At 36.8% G+C, this 24690-nt stretch overlaps 1 protein-coding gene across 2 annotated transcripts in view; it reads left to right on the top strand.

The window, feature by feature from the left end:
- The window catches only part of KLHDC1 (kelch domain containing 1), a 47036-nt gene extending 24777 nt beyond the window's left edge, over positions 1-22259 (top strand). For both annotated transcript variants that reach the window (XM_060004604.1, XM_060004605.1), the window contains exons 7-13: positions 3083-3166; positions 3642-3700; positions 6627-6739; positions 8478-8550; positions 13061-13145; positions 14817-14869; positions 18916-22259. In XM_060004604.1, the coding sequence (XP_059860587.1) occupies positions 3083-3166; positions 3642-3700; positions 6627-6739; positions 8478-8550; positions 13061-13145; positions 14817-14869; positions 18916-19102 (654 nt within the window). In that variant the 3' untranslated portion in view covers positions 19103-22259. The remainder of the gene's footprint in view (positions 1-3082; positions 3167-3641; positions 3701-6626; positions 6740-8477; positions 8551-13060; positions 13146-14816; positions 14870-18915) is intronic.
- The last annotated feature ends 2431 nt before the right edge of the window (positions 22260-24690 follow it).

The following is a 24690-nucleotide window of genomic DNA, read 5'->3' as shown; positions in this document are numbered from 1 at the left end:
TGCTGAACAGGCAAAACCAAATTTCTGTCCACTAACATGCACATATGACTAAATTTCCTTGCAGTTCAGCTTCTGTAGATGGTAGTGAGGGAGGTTCTGTGCAAAATAGCAGGTGTTACAAGGTTTGACTCTTCTCAGCATCCTCTTTTTCCAAGCAGTGCTTTTCAGGTTTTCAGTGCTCTTCTGTTCTCTTCTAAGTTTGGAACTGATCAACTATCAGTCGATCATATTTGTTGATTGAATTTTCCTGCAGTCAGCATTTTAATGTTAAGATTTATGTATTAATGAAATAAAAGCATCTTATCTCTGTTAAAATAATTTCGTATCAGCAAGCAGGTGGAGAGAAATATTATTGAGACTGGATCTACTGAAACTCATCCTGGATCTCTTTCAGGCCTCTTAATGCTCTGCTCCCTTAGAGAATAAGCAAGAGTCTGGAGCTACTGCAGGCATATTTTTAGAATGTACTCCTTGGGATAAGTGAACTGAGGTAGCTTATAATTAGTTCTTTGGACTTCAGGTCTTTCTGTTGTGACTCCTTCTCTCTCTCCTTACCTTAATCCGTACCCCTTCCCCCCTTCTGCACCAACAGCCTAACGGGCACTGACACTCTTTCAGTTAGTGTTTAACAGTATTTTCACTGTGATTTCTCTGATTATTTCTTCAAATAAGTTCTTACATTGTTTATATTATATCTGAAGGTTTTTCTGATGTGGTTGCAGCTAGAATTTGTTCCCTTTATTTTTTAGAGACATTCTTAAATTAATTAATTGTTCCTAAATATCTGCAGCAAAAGGAAAGGTAACATGGTAGAGTGTTAGAGTTATTGCTCTTGAAGTTGAAGAAACTGGTTGAAAAGAACTGTGTACTTTTAGATAAGCCATATAATGTCATCTGCTAAATGGAAAGTTGACAGTGTTTTCCTACATGGGACTTATAACCCTATGAGAACAGTAGACTATAATAGTGGTCTTTGGGTTATTTTCAGTATTTCAAATGACCTAATAAGCACTGTGCATTATTTATGCAGTTAGCCACACAGGCTAATGCAAATGCCATTACTTTGTTTTTGTTTGGACTGGTATGAACTCAGTTTATTCAGAAGCTTTGGTTGGATATTAAATGTATTTCATAAATAAAAAAGGAGAAAGTCAATATTTATTTCATAATGAATGTGTATATAGTAGAAGAATTTTTCCAGAATTTCAGATCAGGGATGGGACAATAAAACTTTTGTTTTGTTGGAAGTATTGGGAACTGCAGCACAAATGGTTCTTTCTCATTTATGGTTCTCTCTCGTTTATTTAAGTGTTATATAGGTAATATCTGAATTATTTCTTACCATTTTGACCTCATAATTATTCAAGTAAAAAATTCTAGGAGGTTATGATATTGGATGTAGTGCTTAAATTTCCTGTGCCCACATTTGGTAGCCAATGAGCTGAAAATGTTGGGTTCTTTCAGAACTTGGAATTAAATACATACACAGAAGTACCCACCATGAACACATGGAAATTGTGCAGAAAATTCTTCCTTCAAATCTTATTCATTAATCTACCCATTATACCCTCTCTTTTCCCACCAACCCCAAACTTCTCTGAAGAAAAGTTCTGCTATATTTATTCAAAGTAAAGTATAAAGAAGTATTATCAGTTAATGTGAAGAGTTTTAGTAAGAGATAAACACTGGCTTAAGCCAAGAATGAAGTTCTTATTGTGGAATTTGAAGCATCAAGAGTTTTGGGGGGCAGATTGATTTTTTTTTAAGTCTCTGAGATCATCACACAGTGTACTGCTCACTCGTATTAATATTAACTCTGTGTGTGTGTGTCTCTGTGTGTGTGTATGAGTGAGAGAGAGAGAGGGAGAGAAAAGAGAGAGGAAAAGGGAGGAAAAGAGGGGGTGGGATGGGCAAGGGAGAGAAAGAAAATGTTTTAAAATATATATATATATATATATATATATATATATATACACACATATATATTTTTTTTTTTTTTTTTTTTTTTTTTTTTTCCGGTACGCGGGCCTCTCACTGCTGTGGCCTCTCCCGTTGCGGAGCACAGGCTCCGGAAGCACAGGCTCAGTGGCCATGGCTCACGGGCCCAGCCGCTCTGCGGCATGTGGGATCTTCCCAGACCGGGGCACGAACCTGTGTCCCCTGCATCGGCAGGCGGACTCTCAACCACTGCGCCACCAGGGACGCCCTAAATATTTATATTTTAAGCTAAAATTTATGTGAAAATTTTTTTCTTTTTTTTATACATTTATTTATTTATTTTGGCTGCGTTGGGTCTTCCTTGCTGTGTGCGGGTTTTCTCTAGTTGGGGTGAGCGGGGGCTACTATTCGTTGCAGTGCACGGGCTCCTCACTGTGGTCTTCTCATTGCGGTGGCTTCTCTTGTTGCGGAGCATGGGCTCTAGGCGCCCGGGCTCAGTAGTTGTGGCGCATGGGCTTAGTTGCTCCATGGCATGTGGGATTTTCCCGGACCAGGGCTTGAACCCATGTCGCCTGCACTGGCAGGCAGATTCCCAACCACTGCACCACCAGGGAAGTCCCTATGTGAAATCTTATTTTGCCAAATAGTGTCAGGCATTTAAGAAAAACACTTTAAAAAGTAAAGATCAGGGACTTCCCTGGTGGTCCAGTGGTTAAGAATCTGCCTTCTAATGAAGGGCACGTGGGTTCAATCCCTGGTTTGCTGTGGGGCAGCTAAGCCCTCACACCACAACTACTGAGCCCGCATGCCTCAACTAGAGAGCCCGTGTGCCACAATAAAAGATACTACATGCTGCAAATAAGACCCAACACAGCCAAAAAAAAAATTAATTAATTAAAAAAAATAAATCAGTCAATATTGTAAAAAAAAGTAAAAATCAGGGTGAATAAATGTAATTCCTTAAGAGTAGTATTTGTCTATAATTATTACTATTGAGAACGAGCTTTTGCATTAAGGTTTTGAATTAAGTTACATAGGTAATGGTAACTTAGCAGTCAAGTATTTCTCATACTGAGCATAGGAATGTGACTTCATTATAGATGTTTCAAGCCTTTGCTCTCCATTTTCTGATCTCTGCTTGCAGGGTGGTGTTCCACCGCAGCCACGAGCCGCGCATACGTGTGCAGTTCTCGGAAATAAGGGCTATATCTTTGGCGGACGAGTTTTGGTTAGTGTTTTTTATGAAAATGGTCTTTAATCTTTGATGCTTCTTACAAAAATTGATCCTTTGATTTTGTGGAATAGCTGAACATTCAAATAGTCTAGAGATTAAAATGTCATTCAATAATAACTTTTTAAAATCTTCTATTCCCTAAACGGACCATACATGAGTAATCACAGGTGATTATAAATCATATTTTAATGGGGGAGAATCCTTCACTTCAGTGATTTATCAGAAAAGTTTAATTTCTTATTATCTAAAGCTTGTTAGTTTAAACTCATTTTTCCCTTCCCCCTTTACACATTAATTTGGTAGCTCTATGCTAATTTTATTAATGCTTAGCATTGTTTCCCAATATATAAACTTCTGATGTTAAGTAAAATAGAGTTAATCCATTTTTAATCTGAATTTATTTTAAAACCAAAATTTTAGCCCATGAAATATGTAAAACACTGACCAATTTCATACACTTTTATTTTAGCAAACTAGGATGAATGATTTGCACTATCTAAACTTAGATACCTGGACCTGGTCTGGAAGGTAAGTTCAAAATTTAAGTATGTTTTAATCTGTAGGCATTTTTGTGTGTGGGGGGTGTGTGTGTGTGTGTATGTGTGTCTGCCTGCACAGACGTGTGCACACATGCATGGTATAACCCAAACTTGGATCTGTAAAACTGAACTGATATTTTCTTCCCCTTCAGATTTTTTGCTTAAGCAAGGAATATATAGATTTCAATATAGAGTTCGTTCTTTAACTGGACTATATAAAACATGAGAACACTAGCAGTTGAAAATTGATTATGTAAAAGTACTGGTTTTATACTACATATTCTTGAGGACTGGTCAGTAGAACAAATGAAGTTTTAATGGGGTCATCACAGGTCAACAGATAACCGAGTGAGTCAAATTCTGATTTTATTGCTCATAATATATATTTAGCAATAGAATAAATATATTTAGCTATCAATTCAGCTGTTCATGTAATGATTTGGAATCAGACCTATATATTATGCCAAAATATAAATACTATTAAAAATAAAACCTCAAAAGGGCTAGAAGAAAATATAGCAGATTATCTTTAAAATCTTGGCATGGAAAAAGCTTTTATAAAGATGATATAAACCCAAAATTCACAAAATTAAAAGACTGATTGATAAGACCATTTAAGAATTAAATATTTCTGTGTAGAAATATATACCACAAAAAGTTAAAAAGCAAATTGGAAAATGCAAACAAAAAACAAACTAGAAGTAATATTTACAGTATTTCTAACCAAAAGGGCTAAGATTCATAAGAACTCAGAAAATCAGTAAGAAAAAGACAAACAGGCCAATAAAAGTGAACAAAGAACATGAAATGAGCAAATTCATAGAAGAAATACAAATATGCAGAAATTATTTTTAAAAGATGTCCAACTTCATAAATTATTAAAGAAATTGAAATAAAAATAATAGTTTTCACTTACCAGATAAAAATAATTACAAATGATCAGTTTGTGCTAGGTTGTAACACAATTAGTGGGAGTTTAAATTGGTATAATTTTCTGGAAGGTAGTCTGGTAATATGTTTAAAATATAAAATGGAATTTCTACTTTGATCCAGAATTTCTCCTAAGACAAAAATTGGACAAGTGTTTATATGTGTGTGCATATATGTATGTGTGTGTGCACACACAACAAAGATGTTTATTGCAACATTATTTATAAAAGCAAAAACATGACATCAACCCTCATGTCCGTAAGTGGGGGTTGTTTAAATCATGGTGCATTTGCCCAATGAGCTGCTGTACTTCCATTACCAAAGGACAATATGCTTCATGGAAATATTCTGAAATATATTAGTTGAATGAAAAAAATTGAACAGAGTATATGATCCTATTTGGATATTTTTAATAAATGTCTTTATATGTGCATTAAAGTTAGGAGAGATATATACCAAATTATTAATGTTTCTTATTGCTGGAGGACAGGATTATAGGAGAACTGTCCCTTTTAAAAACTATTTTTGTGGTTGTTGAATGTGTTGTAACCCAAATGTTTTTTATAGTTAACAAAAACAGTAAAAATATTTCCATTTTGGAAAAAATAAATTACATCTTCTACCAACGGCCCATGTTATTCTGGAGCATTCCGGAATGTTGGAGAATGGTGTGACCTCACCTCCTAAATTAGTTAAAGTTTTGTGCTTATGGTTTTGTTTTGTTTTGTTTGGCTGCACCACGTGGCATGTGGGATCTTAGTTCCCCGACCAGGGATCAAACCCATGCCCACTGCAGTGGAAGCATGGAGTCTTAACCACTAGATGGCCAGAGAAGTCCCTGTGCTTATGTTTTTATTTCTGTTTTTATTTTAAGAATATTACAGTATTTGTTTGAAATCTTTAGAGGTTTATCCCGGATCTGGAGTGGCTTGCATACTTTTATTGTGAAGTTAGAGTAGCATTTTCGGGAAATTCTACAATAAATAGACCAAAGTAAACAGCAATAGCAACAACAAAATCCCATAATATCCTTAAGGAAGTCAGCTGAAAATACAAAATTAAATGTGAAACAACAGTAAAAAATGACAGACATGAAAATATTTCTGTTAAAAACCTGAGGAAGTCTTACTGATTAACTAACAGTGAAGCCAAATCCAGCCTCTGAACACTGACACAAAATTAAATCTCGGAGACAGAGTTTTGGGTGAAGTAATAAAGAATAGCTTTATTGCTTTGCTACGCAAAGGGAGCCACAGCAAGCTAATGCCCTCAGAACTGTGTGTCCCAGCCAGGGGGAGCCTGTGAGGAGTCTTATAGTCCAGGGGCGGGGTTGCTGATAAGGATCAGGGTACGTGCAGGGCCCACATTCCTTCAATCCAGAGGTCATCTGGCGTCAGGTGGTGATGGGCAAACTGTGACCTTCTCTGGAATGAAACATGCTTCATCATGTAGTTAACATCTTGCATTTGGTGGAGGTTTCAGTTCAGCAGAAGAGCTCAAAGATATTATGTGTATCCCTTGAGGCAGAACCAGGACCCTGCCCAAAGGCTGCACTATTGTTTCTTGACTGCTCCTCCCTTCTGTCTGCATCCTCTCCCTTCCCTGATTAGCAGCTGTTTGAACCTACCCTTTGGAACTCAGGGAAGGGGACACGAAAAGGCTCTTGTGCCCAGGAGCCCCACCGGGTCCAACTTGGTTTCAGTAGGAATGATGCTCAGTATGCGTTGTGAATAACTAGGAATTGACTTTTTAATTTTCAGTCTGTGTTCTGGCCAAGTGGGATAGACATTAAATGGAAAGAAATTGTGTAAATTCTTCAAGAATTTAAGAATGTTTTAAAAATATTCTTGTAGGTAGGATTAGTAGAATCAAAATTTTTTATACTAGGGAGGGCAGTTTTTTCTTTTGAGATCTGAGATGATCAGAAAAATTTTGTTTTGACTAACACAGTACTTAGATTCTTCTATTTTTTTCCCTCACCACAGGATTCCAATTAATGGAGAAAACCCCAAACATCGGTCGTGGCATACTTTAACACCAATAGCTGATGATACGCTTTTCCTATTTGGTGGACTAAGTGCAGACAATATTCCATTAAGTAAGTTGATTAAAGTTTAACCTACAGTTAAAATTTTATTCTTTTTTTACCTGATTGTATTTGATACTTAAGGTATTTTTACTTTTCTGATTTTCTGGTTTACCCTTATCCCCAACTATGTGGTTGCATCATGAATTAGAAGTAGAAGGCCCCTTTCCTTCCGTACCCTTGCTTGTCTAAGTTCTCCTGTTTCCTAGTGTAGGGAAAGGAAAAGTGGTTGAACCTAGAGGAATTAAAGACCCTTTCAACTATAGTATTTCTGATTTTGTGTCTTCCTAATTTTTGATCCAGATGCTTATACTATAGGCTAGAATGGGGATTAGAAGAGGAACGTTTCCCAGGAAGCTCTAGAAATACAAGGTGGGAAGGCCAGTTGCTTCTCTTTTTGTTCCAGAACTATAAAGGAAAGTGCTTAGCTAGAGTTTTTAAACTCCTGTTACTGCTCATCCCAATGGCTGTGATTTTTGTAATACAGTTTTTCTTTCACTAGTATAATTGTGGCACCAAGAAAGACAAGTGACCAAGAATATCCACTTAGTTTGACAAGTGTCTTGTAATTTAACACAGAAGTTTTCTATAGCTAGAGACATTTTTCTTAAGAAACTTTATATACCATTAAAACCATTTATATAATTTTATATAGGATCGAAAAACGACTATTTGTTTTTCAACAAAAATTTATTGAGCATCAACTGTGTATCTGGCAGTCTTCTGGCCAAGAAATGCCAGATGCTGGCTGGAGGAACAGCAGTTCCTCTAGGGGATGTTAGTTACTGTAGATTATTATACTTCTCTAATTTGTGGGGTATTTAATTAAAAAGGATTTGGAATCTAATTTAAAAACTAACATCGGGCTTCCATGGTGGCGCAGTGGTTGAGAGTCCGCCTACCGATGCGGGGGACACGGGTTCGTGCCCCGGTCCAGGAAGATCCCACATGCTGCGGAGCAGCTGGGCCCGTGAGCCATGGCCGCTGAGCCTGAGCGTCCGGAGCCTGTGCTCCGCAACGGGAGAGGCCACAGCAGTGAGAGGCCCGCGTGCCGCAACAAAAAAAAAACCAAACAACTAACATCTATACATCTTAAATATATACAGTATTGTATGTCAATTATATCTCAATAAAACTGGAAGAAAAAAAATCCTAAAATCTATCCATTTCACTAAGAGTTGTTTAATATCGTATCTTCATGAGCTCTACTGTTTCAAATTCCTATTTGCTTTTTTTCATCATTGAACTATGGAGAATTAAATGTCCTAGCTCCTAGTCTAGTCAGTTTCCTCCCTCAAAGATTCAGCTGAAGAAATGGTCATATGGGTATCAGATGATACCGAGAAATTACTTTTAGTTTTGTTGACTGTGACGGTGGCATTGTGGTTAAGTGATAATAACATGGTAGCTGTGTAAAAAATGTCCAATTTTTTTTAGTGTTGCTCACTGAAATATGTTTGGAGAAAATGATAAGAGCTAGGATTTGTTTTAGAAGAATTCAGCAACAAGAATAACAAAAAGAGATAAATGGAGCACATATGGTAAAATCTTAGTAGTTGTTGAATCTGGGTTATGTGAAGGTTCGTTGTCATGTTCACTTGACTTTTGTACATGTTTGAGAATTTTTATGATAAAATATGCACATGCACAAAAAATAGTCATATAAATGTAGCATGATAAATTTGGGGAAAAAATTAAAATTTTATCCCAAACACCTAATCTTAATTTCTGAACTGTCATAATATTGCAGGTGATGGTTGGATTCATAATGTTTTAACAAATTGTTGGAAACAGCTTACACATTTACCTAAAACAAAACCCAGGTAAGTCTAGAAGTTGACAAATAAGTAAAATAGTTAAGAATTTTAAAGTATTAAATGTAGCACTGAATTTATAGTGTTTGCCGTTAAAACCAGAAACCATCAGGAAGGATATCTTTCAAATAAGTGTGATGTTACCCAAATAATTTAACTATAATTCTAATTGTATCTGATTGTAGAAAGGAACTATTCAGTTTCTATCCGTATTTGTATATTTGAAAATTTTATTCTTTTAGGTAAATGTATAATCTTGCCTGATAAATGTGAAAAGGCTAAGAAATTGAAAGTATGATATAATGTTAATATTTTTAATAAGTAGACAAGAATGGGGTTGGCTTTAGTAGTAGTTATTTGGGTTTGGAAGAGATTTAGAGCAATTTAATGAGGAAATTTCTTTCATGTTGATCAAGTAGATGACAGATTATTATTTTTCTTTATTAACTGTATGATGTATTCATTAATGTAAATTTCTTAAAAAAGGAAGCAGTTGTTTGTGGTATATTATAGAGTAAAAAACTGTAGAAAAATATACTATTATTAGACTGCAAAGAAAATCACATTCGTACTGTATTTCTTTCTTATTTGATTGAATAGTATGATATATATTCATAGGAGATTCAAATTCAGTACCTTATAATCATTATGATTAGTAATTTTATTTTTTTTCATGCCATGTATTTCAGAATATTTTTTACTATAGATTATTTATATTAATGTGAAGTTAGTCAATGATATATTAATGCATAAGGCGATATGCATTTCAGACATTTAATAACAAGTAACTTACTTGAGAAAAAGGCCTGAAAATATTTATATGTAAATATATATACATATATCATTGTGTATATCTATATTAATATGCACAATACATTTAGAGTTTATCATAACTACATGTGTATCATAACTACATTCTTATAGTTTCATGTATAAAAATTCAGTGGAATGTATTATTTTAGCAATTCTGGATCTTTTGAAATATATTGTTTAAAGAGTTTTATATTAAATTCAGGAGCCCAGTGTTCTAGTCCTTGCTCAGCTACCACTTAGCTTTTTGGCTTTGGGAAAGTCACTTAAAGAAACTGAGCATCAATTTCTTCATTGTGAAATGAGGGAGTTGGACTAGATGAGCTCTTAGTTCTCTTCCAGTTGTTTGATTGTGTGAATGAATTAATTATAGACCAAAGTGGTGGTAAGAATATGTTTAATTTTCAATTGCTCCTATTTTATATTTCAATCCTTAATGAGTAATCAGAACCATAGAACTATTATCAGTAATATGTAGTTAGAACTGAGCTATGTAAAGCAATTTCTTTGAATTCAGCTAATGTGTCATGTAAATCATATGCTTTATTAGAATGTTTAGGTAATAAGTTTAGAGCAGCTGTGAGAGGACATAAGCTGTCTGTAAAAAAGAACATCAGGTTGCAAGCTAGATGTCACCAAAATCAAGGCAGGAAAGGCTTTCCAGTGTTCCTCGATGATGGAAGTCCAGGCCAGAGTTTTCCTAAGGCAGGTAAGACAGAGGCAGATCTATCTTCAGGTATGAGGTGAGGAGGAGAACAGGTGAGATACAGTTTAGTGTAAGGAGAACATATATATGTGTATATATACTAATTTTTTATGAAAGTAAGAATTTACTTAACATTTAAATGTATATTGTGAAAACTTTTCCAAGTTATAATTTGAAATGTAAGCTGCCCAATTCTCCTCTTGTAATTCTGTGGAAAGTTTCTTAACTTTGGTACTATTGACATTTTGGACCAAATTATTCTTTGCTGTTAGGGGTATCCTGTGCATGTGTAGAAGCATCTCTGGCCTTTACCCAGTAGATGCCTGTAGTACTGCGCCCACTCCCCCCACCCTCCCCCAATACACACCTGGAATTGTGACAATCAGAAATATCTCCAGATATTGTCAAATGTCCCCCTGGGGGCAAAATCATCCCTGGTTGAGAACCACCGTCCTACAGTGTAACACCCTCTTCTCCAGGTGTCATCTTAGAACTGTGCTTGGGTGAATAGCCATCTATGTAGCCATATCTGATCGCTTATATAGGTGGCTATCAGCAAGGTCCCTTTTTTGTGTGTCTGTAAAAGATGTCCCATAGGTGTTGATATATAGAGCCTTAGGCATTGTTGGATTCATGAGTATTTCCAAGGTTACACATGGCTTTCTGTCCTGGAAATTAAGCTATTCCTTCCTATGAGGGAATTTGTTATACTCGATCTCCTTCCCTCAGTCCCTCCTCCAATCCCCATCCCCAACCCCACAGCATAATCTGAGTGTTGCTGAAGATCTGTGTCAATTTATGTTCTAACATACAAGTTGGAGAATTGGGCAGAGTATTTCACAAACAAAATTTCTAATGACTCAGTCCTATTCTGGGTCCCAAGTGCATTTGTCCTTGAATGTGTCATGATTGTTTGAGAAAACTATTTAAAGAAATTGTGCATAAGCCAATTGTTTGCATTTGTGGAAATTAAAAGGATAAATGTACTAAAAATAAGTTATGTGGTAATAAAAGACATGATAATATGTAATTGTTTGGGGCATCCGATGCTTCAGCAATTTGGTCTATTAAGAAAAGTGGGGGCTTCCCTGGTGGCGCAGTGGTTGAGAGTCCACCTGCCGATGCTGGGGACACGGGTTTGTGACCCGGTCCGGGAAGATCCCACATGCCGCGGAGCGGCTGGGCCCATGAGCCATGGCCGCTGGGCCTGAGTGTCCGGAGCCTGTGCTCTGCAACGGGAGAGGCCACAACAGTGAGAGGCCCGCGTACCAAAAAAAAAGAAAGAAAGAAAGAAAGAAAAGTGGGACTTCCCTGGTGGTCCAATGGTTAAGACTCCACACTCCCAATGCAGGGGGCACGGGTTTGGGGAACTACGATCCCACATGCTGCACACTGCGGCCAAAAAAAAAAAAAAGTAATCAAGTACTCTCAGAGGCAAAGCAATGATTCTGTAAAACTTATAATTTATTTTCTAAAATTGAGAAATTTATGTGTACTTTTTTCTCAGTTAGACCCACAGAAACATTAAATTTTATAAAACTGTAACATTATTTTTGGTAAATAATGTGAAATTAGAGATGGATATGAGCTATCAGACCATTTCCAAAACAGCATTAGATGCTCTGCTTCTTTATGAAATAATTTGTTTATTTAATCACTGAGTAAATTATGCTAGTATTTTGTGTTTGCTTTTGATAATCAGAAGTTTTTGAGCACCTGCTGGATGCAGAACACCCTATTAAGCATTTTTAAGAATATAAAATTAGATTACCCAAATTCCAGTGGTGTGCTGGTAAACAGTTAACAACCGCTCTCCAGGAAAAACAAAACCAAAAAAAAGAAAAGCCCTAGTTTGTAGCATTTGCTGATTTGCACCGTGGCCAATGTGATATCACTGAACATGGAGTTGATAGGCACAGTCGGCTTTACACCACTGGGGCCATTTTTGACCTTAAGGACCTTATATATAGTCTCCGTAGGGAGTTAGGAGACAAATTACATCAAACAATTAAAGTAGTATATAGAGCAATTTGTCTTCAGATGTGAGTTAGGAGATTATAAAATAAGCACATAAATGTTGAAAGGTGCTGAACAGAGAGGGTAACAGAACCAATCTGGGTGGTATTTGGAACACTTCCTGGAGATTTTGAGCCTGTTTTTTTTTTTTTTTTTTGAGCCTGTTTTTAAGGCTCTGAGAGAAAGACTTCTCATTTTAAGCCCAAGAAGCAGGGTGAACTAACAAAAGCCTAGAAAGTGGTACAAGCTTTTCTCTTAGGGAATAAATGGACTTGGCTGAAATAGAGGGTTCATTTGGGGAAAGGCAAGAATTAAAATTTGTGGGAAAAAAATAGCTATTGATCATAAATTTTTGGCTGAGAAAAGTGGCAGAGATGCTTCCTGATCAGGAAATGTCCATGGTTAAAAACAATAAATATTTGAAAAATATTATTTATCAGCTATAAGTAGCTGGAAGAGATTAGAGACAGAGAAATAAGGAACGTGTGTGGTATTCTGTACCCAGGGTGATAAGTAGTGTGACAATATTAATGTAAAGAGAATGACCAATTGGATTTGTCCGGTGGTGGGGACCAGAGAACAGGGAAGGAAGTCAAAATGATGAGAACAGCATCGTGGCAGATAGCAATAAGAAAACTGTTTCTGCAATAGGCTGATCAGTTCTTTTTAAAATTGTTTTATATCATGATAATATCTGTGAGATAAAGAGTTTAGAAAAAGGTCGGAGGATATAATAAGAAAGAGTTATAGGGAAGCCTCTCTTTCATTGAAACAATGTGATTTAATGAACCCTAGAATCTAATTCTCTAATAATTCTAGAGAAATCTTTAAAATCTAACCCCTTTGAGGTTATGACAAAGGCTCAAGTTCAGTCATACCCCTTTTGAAATAGATTAAATTTTAGAGTGTGCAATTTAAAATTGGTTTATATGTAATGTACAGTTTCTTCCTTGATAGTATTTCACTGTTCATAATTTTCAATCATAGGTTATGGCACACAGCCTGTTTGGGAAAAGAAAATGAAATAATGGTATTTGGTGGGAGCAAAGATGATTTACTTTCCTTGGATACAGTAAGAAAATTTCAATTCTAAATATTTCCTCTGAGTAATTGTGTTATTCAAACTAAATGGCTGTTCAAAAAGATTGTTGATACTCCCACATTGCAAAATATGGAAGGGCATGAAATGTTACACTGTTGTACGATTAATCTTCAGAATGAGTGGCTTTTGTGAAGCATTGCAGGATATTTGGGGTTTACAAACCAAAATAGGTCTATTAACTTCATTAGTCAAATTATTAAGAAGAGCTTCTAAAGGATGAATCTTCATTTCTCTTTGACCCTCCCCGTAGTCCCGAGTGTTGATAATTTTATTGAATTAAAGTATTTGTATACAATATTTGGTGCATATAAAGAATATATATAAAGTATATGTAAACTACTAAGTATAATAATAAGTACTTGTGAAATTTGCTACCTAACTTTATAACTAGAACATTATCAAGGCTAGCTTCTCCCTTCAAGAGGAAACTACTATAGAATGTTTAAAGTGTATTTTTTTTTATTTTATGTGCCTTTTGCCACTGCTTCACCCCTGTTTTACATTTGAGTTTAACGCATTCTCATTTTAAAATCTGATAAAACTAAAGTGAAAGGAATAAACGAGTAGCATTTGGGAAGTATTGTTCTTCCACTCCTTGCACCTTGGGAAATTCAGAGAGATGGCCACACTTACATTCTGTACATGATGGGCCAGGAGCTCAGGATTGATCGCTCTGGTTTGCATAGGACACTTGGGAATGGCAGGCGCTGAGCCGTCAGGGATGGGCTGCAACGAGACAGAGCCCACCAGAGGGCCCCAGTGCCCTTTCACCTCTTCAGGTGTAGTTATCTCCAGAGTTGTTCCTATGGAGTGGTGAACCCTGAGATAAGGTGGCTTTTCTCCAGGGAATTTGGTTTATTTTGAGGTTCTGAGGTCTCCAACTTGAATGTTATGTGTAGTGAAAGTTTTAGAACTTTCTTTGGCTGAGAATTCAGTGCTTCAATAAAAGATTAAAACCACAACTTTAATTAAAAAGCAACTTTTGTGGTTTGTCTTCTCTTTCTTGGCACTAGAAAGCTTTATTTAGGATACAAAGTTTATCATTAAAATATGAATTCTGATTAAAATCATGATCATAAATTATGAAATTCTAAAGACCTATTTGAAAGTATTAGAAAAATTTTCTGCTGACTCCTCCACATTAACTTTTAGATGAGAGAGTCATTATTCCAAAAAATCTTCTGGATCTGTGATTTTCAAATTAGGAATTCCCAGAGAATCTTTCACCTGGAAAAGGGGGACAGAATAAAGAGATTTTAAAATGAGTCATTTGGAAGAAAAAAGTTCTGCTTAAAAACCAAAAAACTTGAAAACCACTACTGTTCTCATTTTGAAACCACTGTCTTAAAGGGAAAACATGTTTCTGATTTTAAAATTTTCATTTATATAGGCTGTGGTTAGGTAGACGTTTGGTCACTGAAAAAATGGTAACCACGTATCTAAAGTTTGTGTACCTAGCAGGTATGTGTACATTTGTGTGTGTGTGTGTGTGTGTGTGTGTGTGTATGTGTGTGTGAATAGTTAGAGATTTATTTGCTGCTTTACATAATTTCTTTTACATTTATACAATAAAAATATCCAATTATTAATGTATTTTATTTTTATCAAAAGTCTTGATAACTCCTTTTTTGTGTTGACTAGGGTCATTGTAATGATTTATTGATCTTTCAAACACAGCCTTATTCACTACTCAGGTAAGAAAATTCATTACTTTAAAACATATATGTTATTAATGTATGATAATTTCTTTCTTCTTCCTTTTTGGGAAACGTTATAATATTTTTCAGGTAAATTATTACTTGAATTTATATTTACATCTTCCTAAGAGTATAATAAAATTTGTAATGATGAACCATATACCAATGTGATTTTTAAAAATTAAAATATAGAGTATAGTCACATTTTTGTTTTGTTTGTAAAACTGAATTTAGTTCATGTAGGAATGTTAAACATACTGTATTTCCTTGATTCTAGGCCTGACTTTTTTCATATTTTAACTTTTCTGAAATCAGAGTGTGTCTAGTAATAGACACACATATATATGAATTTAGTTTAGTAGAATTTCTTTTTTTAACCCCAAAGTTGTTATTAAATTGGTGGTATGATTTACAGTGTATTAGCTGATATGCTTTTAATTTAAAAGGAATATATACAAAGTTTAGTGGGTGGATTGTGGAGCAAGCCCTTATTTCTGCCTGTGAGAGTCAGGAGGAGGGATTTGAGTGAAGAAGTTGTCTAGTGAACACGTGTGGGTATTTTATGCAGCAGGGATAACAGGGGTGAAGGCATGGGACAGAGGGAGGGAGGGGAAGAGAGAGAGAGAGGAGCTCACATGCTCTGTGTCAAGGAGTGTGCTATAACTTCTAGACGTTCCACAGCTTAAACCACTTGAAAACCATAGCTCAAACTGGACATTCCTGAAGTTTTTCTTAGCCACTCCTTCTGTAACTGCTGTGGTTTCCAAACTTGTCTGGACATCAGAATCTCATGGGGAACTTCAAGAAATATTGATGCCTGTGTTCCAGCCCCACAGATTGTGATTTGATTGGTCTGGGGTACGGTCTGTACTTTGGGATTTTTGAAAGTACCAAAGGTAATTCCATTTTGCAAAGTTTAGAAATAACTGGTGGAATGATTTATCCTGCTTTGTATTGTTACTTAACTTTTGTTGTGAACATAACCACTTTCCTTAAGTAGATTACAAGTTCTTTATATGCAGGGATCAATAAATATAATATTTGGGTGCCTAGTATGGGAAGGCACTGTGCTGTGAAATGAAAAGCCATGACCTTTCCCTGAAATTGCTAAGAATATAGAAGGCAGGCTTTCAAACAACTATCATAGAAAAATAAAATTGCTTTAAGAGGAACATGTACAAAGTTCATAAGAATACTGGAGAAGAAGGCCCTTGGTTAAGATAGCAAAGGTTAGGGAAGTCTTTGCAGAGGAAGAAGAGTCTGAGACAAGAATTTACTGTGAACAAGCAGTGCAAACGTGTTAGTGCAAGATATATATATATATATCTATATATCTATATCTTGCACTAACATGCTTATATATATATATATATATATATATATATATATATATATATATATTGGCATGGTGTGTTCTGGAAACTGAATTCTTGAGTATTCCTGGGACATAAGTATGAGGTGAGGAATTGTAAGAAATGAGGCTGGATAAGAAATCAGGAACTGTATGTCATCTAGCACCTGTGTCTCTCATGCACAAGAGTTTACATTATCTTGTAGGAGGTCAGGAAGCATTGAAAAATTTGGAGCAGAGGAATAAGATGATCATATTATAAGTTATAAAATTTCTTTGGCAACAGCGTAGATGAGAAATTGGAGGGATAAGTGACTGCGTTAGGAAAGTTAGTAGAGACTGTTGCATTGATCAGGAACAAAATGAGGGTCTGATTTAGAAAGTGGCAGTGGGGCTGGAGAAGGGAGGGAGGTAGAGATATTTAGCAGGCTGAATGGACTTGGTAGTTGAATGGATGCTAAGGGAAAGAAGAGGGAAGAATTAGTGATAGAGTATGGAGAAGACATTGGGTTTGCAGGTGGGATGGGGTAGAAATGATGAACTTGGTTTTGGGCATATTGAGCTTGAAGTGCTTATGGGACTTGCAACAGAGCGTTCCATTAAATAGTTACTAACTGAATAAATGGAGCAAGGTCCAGGCTAGACATAAAGATTTAAGAATCACTGGAGTGTGAATGGGTATGGGTTAGCTCTGCCCAGGAAGAGTTTTGAGAGAAAGGGTGAAGCCAACGGCTGAGCATTAAGAACTCATAACATTTGAAGAGAAGGTAGAGGACAAGGAGGCACAGGAGAGTGACCAGAGTTAGAGGTGAAGCAGGAGATAACGGGAGCACAAAAACTGAGCGAGGAGAGAACTGGAGATGGAGCATCTGCTTACTGTAAGGAGGTCGCGGAACATCTGGATTGACAAGTGCCGTGGAGTTTGGCAGCACTAAGAGGTTGGTAAGGTAAAGGGGGAAGCCAGGATGACTTCTGGGGACGAGCACCACGACCTGGGAAGGAGTGAGCATATTTGTTTCTGTGCTCAGGGAAGCAGCCATCGGGGACTAAGTTGTTGGAAACAGAATAAATGAATGGAGTAGGCTCTTGAGGAGGTCGATTTTAGCAAACAGGTAATAGAATTATCCCTTGACTGGAGGAAGGGATAATAATAATGGCGAAATAGATGAATTTCTTGGTTGGGGGCAGGGCACTGAGAAGGTTTTGGCTGATGGTGAGGTCGTCTGAGGAGGAGGAGAGGTAAGGATGTGAACTTAAGGAGGGCGATGAAGACGTGACATAGCCGCTGAGGTGACTGGGGGCGGAATGCTGCCAAGGGATGTGTAACATCGTAGTGCCGAGCACTCAGGAGGGCTCAGCGGAGATGGAACAAAATCGATATGCCGTGGGCCACGTCTGCAGAAATGTGGTTTTCTCCAGCCGCACTAAGAAGCCAGGTTGCAAGCGCAGAAAGGAGATGGTTGAGTTTATCCGTGGTTGGAGTTTAACCAGGATGGCATAACAGAGGGACAGTGGAGAAGGAGATGAAAATTGCTGGCAGGAGATTGAAGTGCATGTGGACAGGAACGTGCACATGGATGCACTATGAAGTGCATGTGGACAGGCCGGATAGGAAAGAAAGTCACAACCAGAGGGGGCTTATTATTTGGAGAACCGGGAAGAGTCAAAGGAGTAAAGGGGTGTAAGAGTTAAAAAGATACAGGCTTATGGTCCAAGAGGAGGATATGGAAGTTTAAGATTTCAGAGGTGGAACTGTCCTGAGTAAGGTCATAAGAGTAAAAAGGGTTTTCCACACAGATGCTAAAATCAGTCAAGAGACAAGACTGTGATGAGTCCAGGGCCAGAATCCTCAGCGATGGGGGAGAATGAGCGGGAGGTTAATAGATGGCAACACCCGACGGCAAAATGATCGCAGCCTGGAAGCAGCAGTGAGGGGCGAAGAGAATACATACTAATACTGGCTCCTGACTGTGAAAACAGAGCTGAGGGGAAATTTGTCCTCTTTCCTCCAGAAGGCTGCGCACAAAGCAATTTTCTTAGATTTCACTTAAAGCAAAGACAGAAAGTCACAGGAAGCAGGGGTGTTTGTAGACACAGCTGGTGTTCCAAAAAGCAGAAAGGAGAGGTTTGGAAGGGGAGATAAGCAGTGATAGGGAAGATGAACCAGTATAGAAATGAGAGGAAGAGCAAAGACAGACTGCATGTGCCTGCCTTTGAGGCTGGGACTCAGGGTGGCTGTCCATCAGACCAGTGTAGTCGTTTCTGGAGGGGGTACGGGAAGGGCCGGGTCACAGGGTATAAAATGGACACCAGGTGCTGCATCTTGGGGTGATGGAAGAAGAAGACAGCTCGCAGAGAGGAGTAAATTGTTATTGGGCTGGAAGGATGTGTGAAAAGGGGTCTGCTTCAGACTAACCTGCTTCAGAATTAAGCCTGAATCTTTTTTATTTAAAGAACATTATGCATGGTAAGTTGTACCTGGATTTTGGTCAGATATGGTCCCCATGCTATAAAAATATACAATTACTGTGGTGCTGTGGAAAGAATATATATCCTGTCATGTTCCAAACAATACCAGGGGAGTACATAATCGTGTAAAATTTTTATAGTTTTATTTTGTATATTACTTACCTATAAATATTTTATAAGTTCAGGTTCAAAAACTAATAATTCTGTTATGTTTTGTTTACAGGTCATGCCTTGACTGCATTGGTAAAAATGCTATAATTTTAGAAAGTCAGATATCTTTATTACCTCCTAAACTTCTCCAACAAGTACTCAAAAAAATAACATTTTGGACTGCAGTTAATCACCGAGAAGAACAAAGAGCCCAAAAAGAAGAAACAGAAAATAAGTATCAGTGGATCAGTAGCAATTAAGTTGTTGTATACTCTATGTATTTAATATGTTTAAACATTTTAATCAGACTGTATATTTACCCCCCAGATTGGAGGCTTGATTTAGAAGATAAAATTTGAAACAAAAATTCTATGTTAAACTGATTGTATGGCATGAGATATATAGGAAGATATTAATGGCAGATTCATTTGTATTTATATTTGTAAATTAATGTAAATTAATTTCCTTATAAACTGCAGAAAAAAAATCTACTTTCTGAAAGTAAGTATAATTGTAAGAGACTTTAACTCACTGTGTCTTCTTTACTGGAAAGATTATACAAATTTGAGGAGAATAAGAAATTACCCCAAGGACTTTAGAGATTCCCCAACCTAAAGATAGACAGATATATAAAAACACCTCATATCAACTTTCAGAAAGAATAGATTTTTCTCAAGTCACTTTAAAATTACATAAAGCTTCCTATTAAATGACTCGGTTATTTAAAGAACTTCTCCTTAAATAACTAATACAGCTGGCCAAAATGATAAAATAGGCAAGCACTGCTATGGGATTAAATATTGAACTCCTACCCTTTTAGCACTTCTCTAGTAAAGTATTCTTCCTCACCTTTGAGTAGGGGAATAAATGTCTTCAATTGTTTTTCTGTTACCTCTGAGTTGTTAGTTTGTCCCATTTTATATGTATATAAAGACCATGTTTGAAAGTGTCTAAAGTGGAGATTTATTTGTCATACAAGCTTTGAAATATTGAGAGGCAGTATAGTTATTAACTTTAGAGACACCTGAAGATACATTTTGCCTTGGGGGAATACTTCTAAAGTAACTTTCAGTGAATTATGAAATGGGATGATAACCTAGTAATTTGCCTTTCTAGAAACCCCTCGTTTTGGCCCACACCATTCTACAGAGTTGGTGCTCAAGACCCAGGATATTCAAAATATGTTATCTTCCCATTTCTTTTCAGTATTAACTGCCTATAAAGAAATGGAACATGAATATTTATCTTTATGTTCTTTAAATAGTACTTTTGCCATGGTTAAGAAGTTGTTCACATATCACAGTTGTACCCATCCATTGAATTACTAATAACAAGGAATTACTAAGAATTTGGTATATAAAATTACTGTCTACCATACCACCATGCACGTTGACTCTGAAATTTAAAACGTTGGAGTAAATATATTTCTGTATTGAAGTGCATGTATAATTTATAATGAAAATTACAGTAGTTTATAGATCTCACTACATTGTAGAGATATATTTTATATATATGTACTGTCTTTTAGATGTGTAAAGCTTCTATTTATGTATTGAAATATTTTGTGTTTACATTTTATTTATTATACAAACTATATAGAATTACTATTTTCCTAGTTTTGTTAGTGTGAACCAGTCATTAGAATTGATTGTGCAAACAATATTTCAGTGTAAGTTTTCATTTTTTCTTACTATTTTCAGGCTGAATAACAGATTTATAATCTCATAGGTAATATGGGTCTTAGAAGTAATATTTTATTACTATGAACTTCAGTATTTGGCATTCTATAAGGAAAAAATATCAAAACATATTAGACAGTGATAGATGACACTGAGTGGGATGAATACTTTTTAAAATGGCTTCTGGGTTGTGTGAATGTCTTCTCTAGCCTCTTAGAGAAGCACTTCTGTTTTTAAATGGTTTACCTAAACACTAAAAGTTAGATTAACCCCCCTCAAAACACACACTCTTCATTTAGGCTTCAAGAGAATGAAAATCTACATATTATTTATGGCACACAAAACTGGTACTCTTCTTATTTGACTTAATATATTGTACTGCTTCAAAAAGTTATGTCCTGAGGTAGCCCCATAGTAGGAGTGGCAGGGAATTCTAATCTGATCTTCAATTTCCAAAACTTGGCTTACAGCAGGGCTTCCCTGCTATTAGGAGATGTGGAAACTCTGTGAGCTGGCAAAGCCAGTTTTGAAGATCCCTAGTCAAGCAGTATTCATTCCTCACTTCTTAGCACTTATGGTTTACTATCAACTTATGTGTTGTTGACCTGTGCGGTGTATAGGAACCCAAGGCAACATCAGCCTCATAACTTTCTCTCTTAACTCTCCCTTACGGGTTCTCTGCTTGAAAGATGACTCTAGAGGGTTGACTTTTTTTTTTTTTTTTTTTTCAGGTGGTTCACAAAATAGGTTTCCAGTCTGATTCTCAAGGAAAAAGAATTTCTGGCCATCTTTATTATGTGTATCAGGATATTCTTCCAGTTGTCAGGAAGGATTCTTTTGAGGTATTACCATTTTTAGAATGATATAGTAAATGGCATATCAGAGTTAGTGTACATTTTTTACAGATCGTATCTTTGCATAAGCACATTTAAAAAATTATTAGCCTTTTGATAGAAGCTTAAAAATATTCTTTAGAACTTCATACTGTCAGCCCAGGAACAAAGTGATGTTTTCACCAATACATTATTTATATGTATGTATGTGTGAGAGAGAAATAAAATAAACTCACTAAGATAGAATAATTTTCAGGGTAGTACATAGGGTCTGAAAAATTAAAATTTTGATTTCAGAACACTTCACAGGAAAAGAAACAGTTTTAAGAAACAAATAGTACCCCATTCCCACTTTTTTTTGGTGCCTGTTTTTTCATTGTATTAATGTGATTCTATTGGAATTTCCAATTTGATGAAGTTATCAAACGGTCCAGCATGTGGGTGCAGCAAGAACATTTTTTAAATCACCCAAGTAATGGACTGAATGTTTGTATCCCCACAAAATTCATATGTTGAAACCCTAATCCCCAATGTGATGGTTTTTGGAGGTGGTGTCTTTGGGAGGTAATTAGGTTTAGGTGAGGTCATGAGGGTGGGGACCCCATGATGGGATTAGTGTACTTATAAGAAGAAGAAGAGACCAGAGCTCTCCTTCTCTGTCCCTATCACATGAAGATGCAATGAGAAGGCAGCCGTCTGCAAGGCAGGAAGAGGGCCCTCATTAAGAACCAAGTCTGTCAGCACCTTGATCTTGGACTTCCCAGCCTCTAGAACTGTGAGAAATAAATGTCTGTTGTTTAAGCCATCCAGTCTATGGTATTTTGTTATAGCTGCCTGAGCTAAGACACATCTGAGGTCCACAGTTTACATTAGAGTTCAGTCTTGGTGGTGTACATTTTATGGGTTTAAACAAATGTGTAGTAACAGTCCCCAACCTTTTTGGCACCAGGGACCAGTTGGTTTCGTGGAAGCCAGTTTTTCCACAGATGTGGGGTGGTGGGGGATGGTTCAGGCAGTAATGTGAGCGATGGGGAGTGATGGGGGACAGCAGATGAAGCTTCGCTCGCTCACCAGCCACTCACCTCCTGCTGTGCGGACTGGTACCAGTCTGTGGCCCGGGGGTTGGGGACCCCTGCTTTATGGTATCATACAGACTAGTTGCACTGCCTAAAAATCCTATGTGCTCTGCCCATTCATTCCTCCCTCCCTCCTAAACCTGGCAACCACGGATATTTTATTGTCTTCATAGTTTTGTCTTTTCCATAATGTTATACAGTTAGAATTACACAGAACGTACCCTTTTCAGATTGGCTTATTTCATTAGTAATATGCATTTAAGTTTCCTCCATGTCTTTTCATGGCTTGAAAAGATGGCTTATTTCTTTTCAGCACTCAATAATATTCTATTGTCTCAATGTACCACAGTAATTTTTTACAATTTTCTATATAGACAATTGTGTGTCTGTGATTTGTCATGAACAAAAGCGGTTTTATTTCTTCCTTCCCAACCTTTTGTTTCCTCTTCTTGTCTTACTGCATTAGCTAGGTCATCCAGTAGGATGTTGAAAAGTTGTGGTGAGAGGGGATCCTTTCCTTGTTCCTGATCTTAGTAAGAAAGCCTCTAGTTTCTCATCATTAAGGATAATATATATTTTTTAATTTATTTATTTAATTAATTTATTTTTGGCTGTGTTGTGTCTTCATTGCTGCATGCAGGCTTTCTCTAGTTGCGGCGAGTGGGGGCTACTCTTAGTTACGGTGCGTGGGCTTCTCATTGTGTTGGCTTCTCTTGTTGCAGAGTGCAGGCTTCAGTAGTTGTGGCATGTGGGCTCAGTAGTTGTGGCTCGCAGGCTCTAGAGCGCAGGCTCAGTAGTTGTGGCACACGGGCTTAGTTGCCCCACGGCATGTGGGATCTTCCCGGACCAGGGCTTGAACCTGTGTCCCCTGCATTGGCAGGCAGATTCTTAACCACTGCACCACCAGGGAAGCCCAAGGATAATATTAACTGTAGGTTTTTTTGTAGATGTTCCTTATCAAGTTAAGGAAGTTCCTCTCTATTCCTAGTTTGCTGAGAGCTTTTTTTTTTGATATCATGAATAGGTGTTGGATATTGTTAAATGCTTTTTCTTCATCTATTAATGTAATCATGTGATTTTTCTTCTTTAGCTTGTTGATACGGTGGATTACATTGGTTGATTTTTTTAAATTAATTAATTAATTGATTTTTGGCTGCGTTGGGTCTTCGCTGCTGCGTGCGGGCTTTTCTGTAGTTGCAGTGAGCGGGGGCCACTCCTTGCCACGGTGCACAGGCTTCTCATTGCGGTGGCTTCTCTTGTTGTGGAGCACAGGCTCTAGGCATGCGAGCTTCAGTAGTTGGGGCACGTGGGCTCAGTAGTTGTGGCTCATGGGCTCTAGAACGCAGGCTCAGCAGTTGTGGCGCACAGGCTTAGCTGCTCTGTGACATGTGGGCTCCAACCCGTCTCCCCTGCATTGGCAGGCAGATTCCCAACCACTGTGCCACAAGGGAAGTCCCACACTGGTTGATTTTTGCATGTTGAATCAGCCTTGTATACCTGGGATAAGTCCCACTTGGTTGTGGTATATAATTCTTTTTTAATTTTTTGGATTTGATTTGCTAATATTTTGTTGAGGGTTTTGGCATATATGTTCATGAGAGATATTGGTCTGTTGTTTTCTTGTGATGTCTTTGTCTGGTTTTGGTATTAGGGTAATGCTGGTTTCAGAATGGGTTAGGAAGTATTCTCTCTGCTTCTGTCTTCTCAAAGAGATTGTAGATAATTTCTTCCTTAAATGTTTGTTAGAATTTATCCATGGACCCATCTGGGCCTGTGCTTTCTGTTTTGGAAGGCTATTATTGATTCAATTTCTTTAATAGATATAGGCCTGTTCAGATTATCTATTTCTTCTTATATGAGTATTGGCAGATTGTGTCTTTCAAGGAATCAGACCATTTCATCTAGTTTATCAATTGTATAGGCATAGAGTTCTTCATAGTATTTATTATCTTTTTAATGTCCATGGGATCTATAGTGATGTCCCCTGTTTCATTTCTGATATTAGTAATTTGTGTCTTTTTTTCTTAGTTAGCCTGGCTAGAGGTTTATTGATTTCATTATCTATTCAAAGGACCAGCTTTTGGTTTTATTGCTTTTCTCTATTGATTTCCTGTTTTCAGTTTCATTGGTTTCTTTCTTTTCATCAATTTCATTATTTTTCTTCCTCTTATTTTGGATTTAATTCGTTCCTCTTTTTCTAGTTTCCTAAGATGTAAACTTAGGTGATTGATTTTAGATCTTTCTTCTTCTCTATGCACTC

The sequence above is a fragment of the Delphinus delphis genome, chromosome 2, assembly GCF_949987515.2.
Source record: "Delphinus delphis chromosome 2, mDelDel1.2, whole genome shotgun sequence".
Lineage (NCBI taxonomy): Eukaryota > Metazoa > Chordata > Mammalia > Artiodactyla > Delphinidae > Delphinus > Delphinus delphis.
Note: the sequence above shows the minus strand (reverse complement) of the source record. Positions and strands in the feature narration are given on the sequence as shown.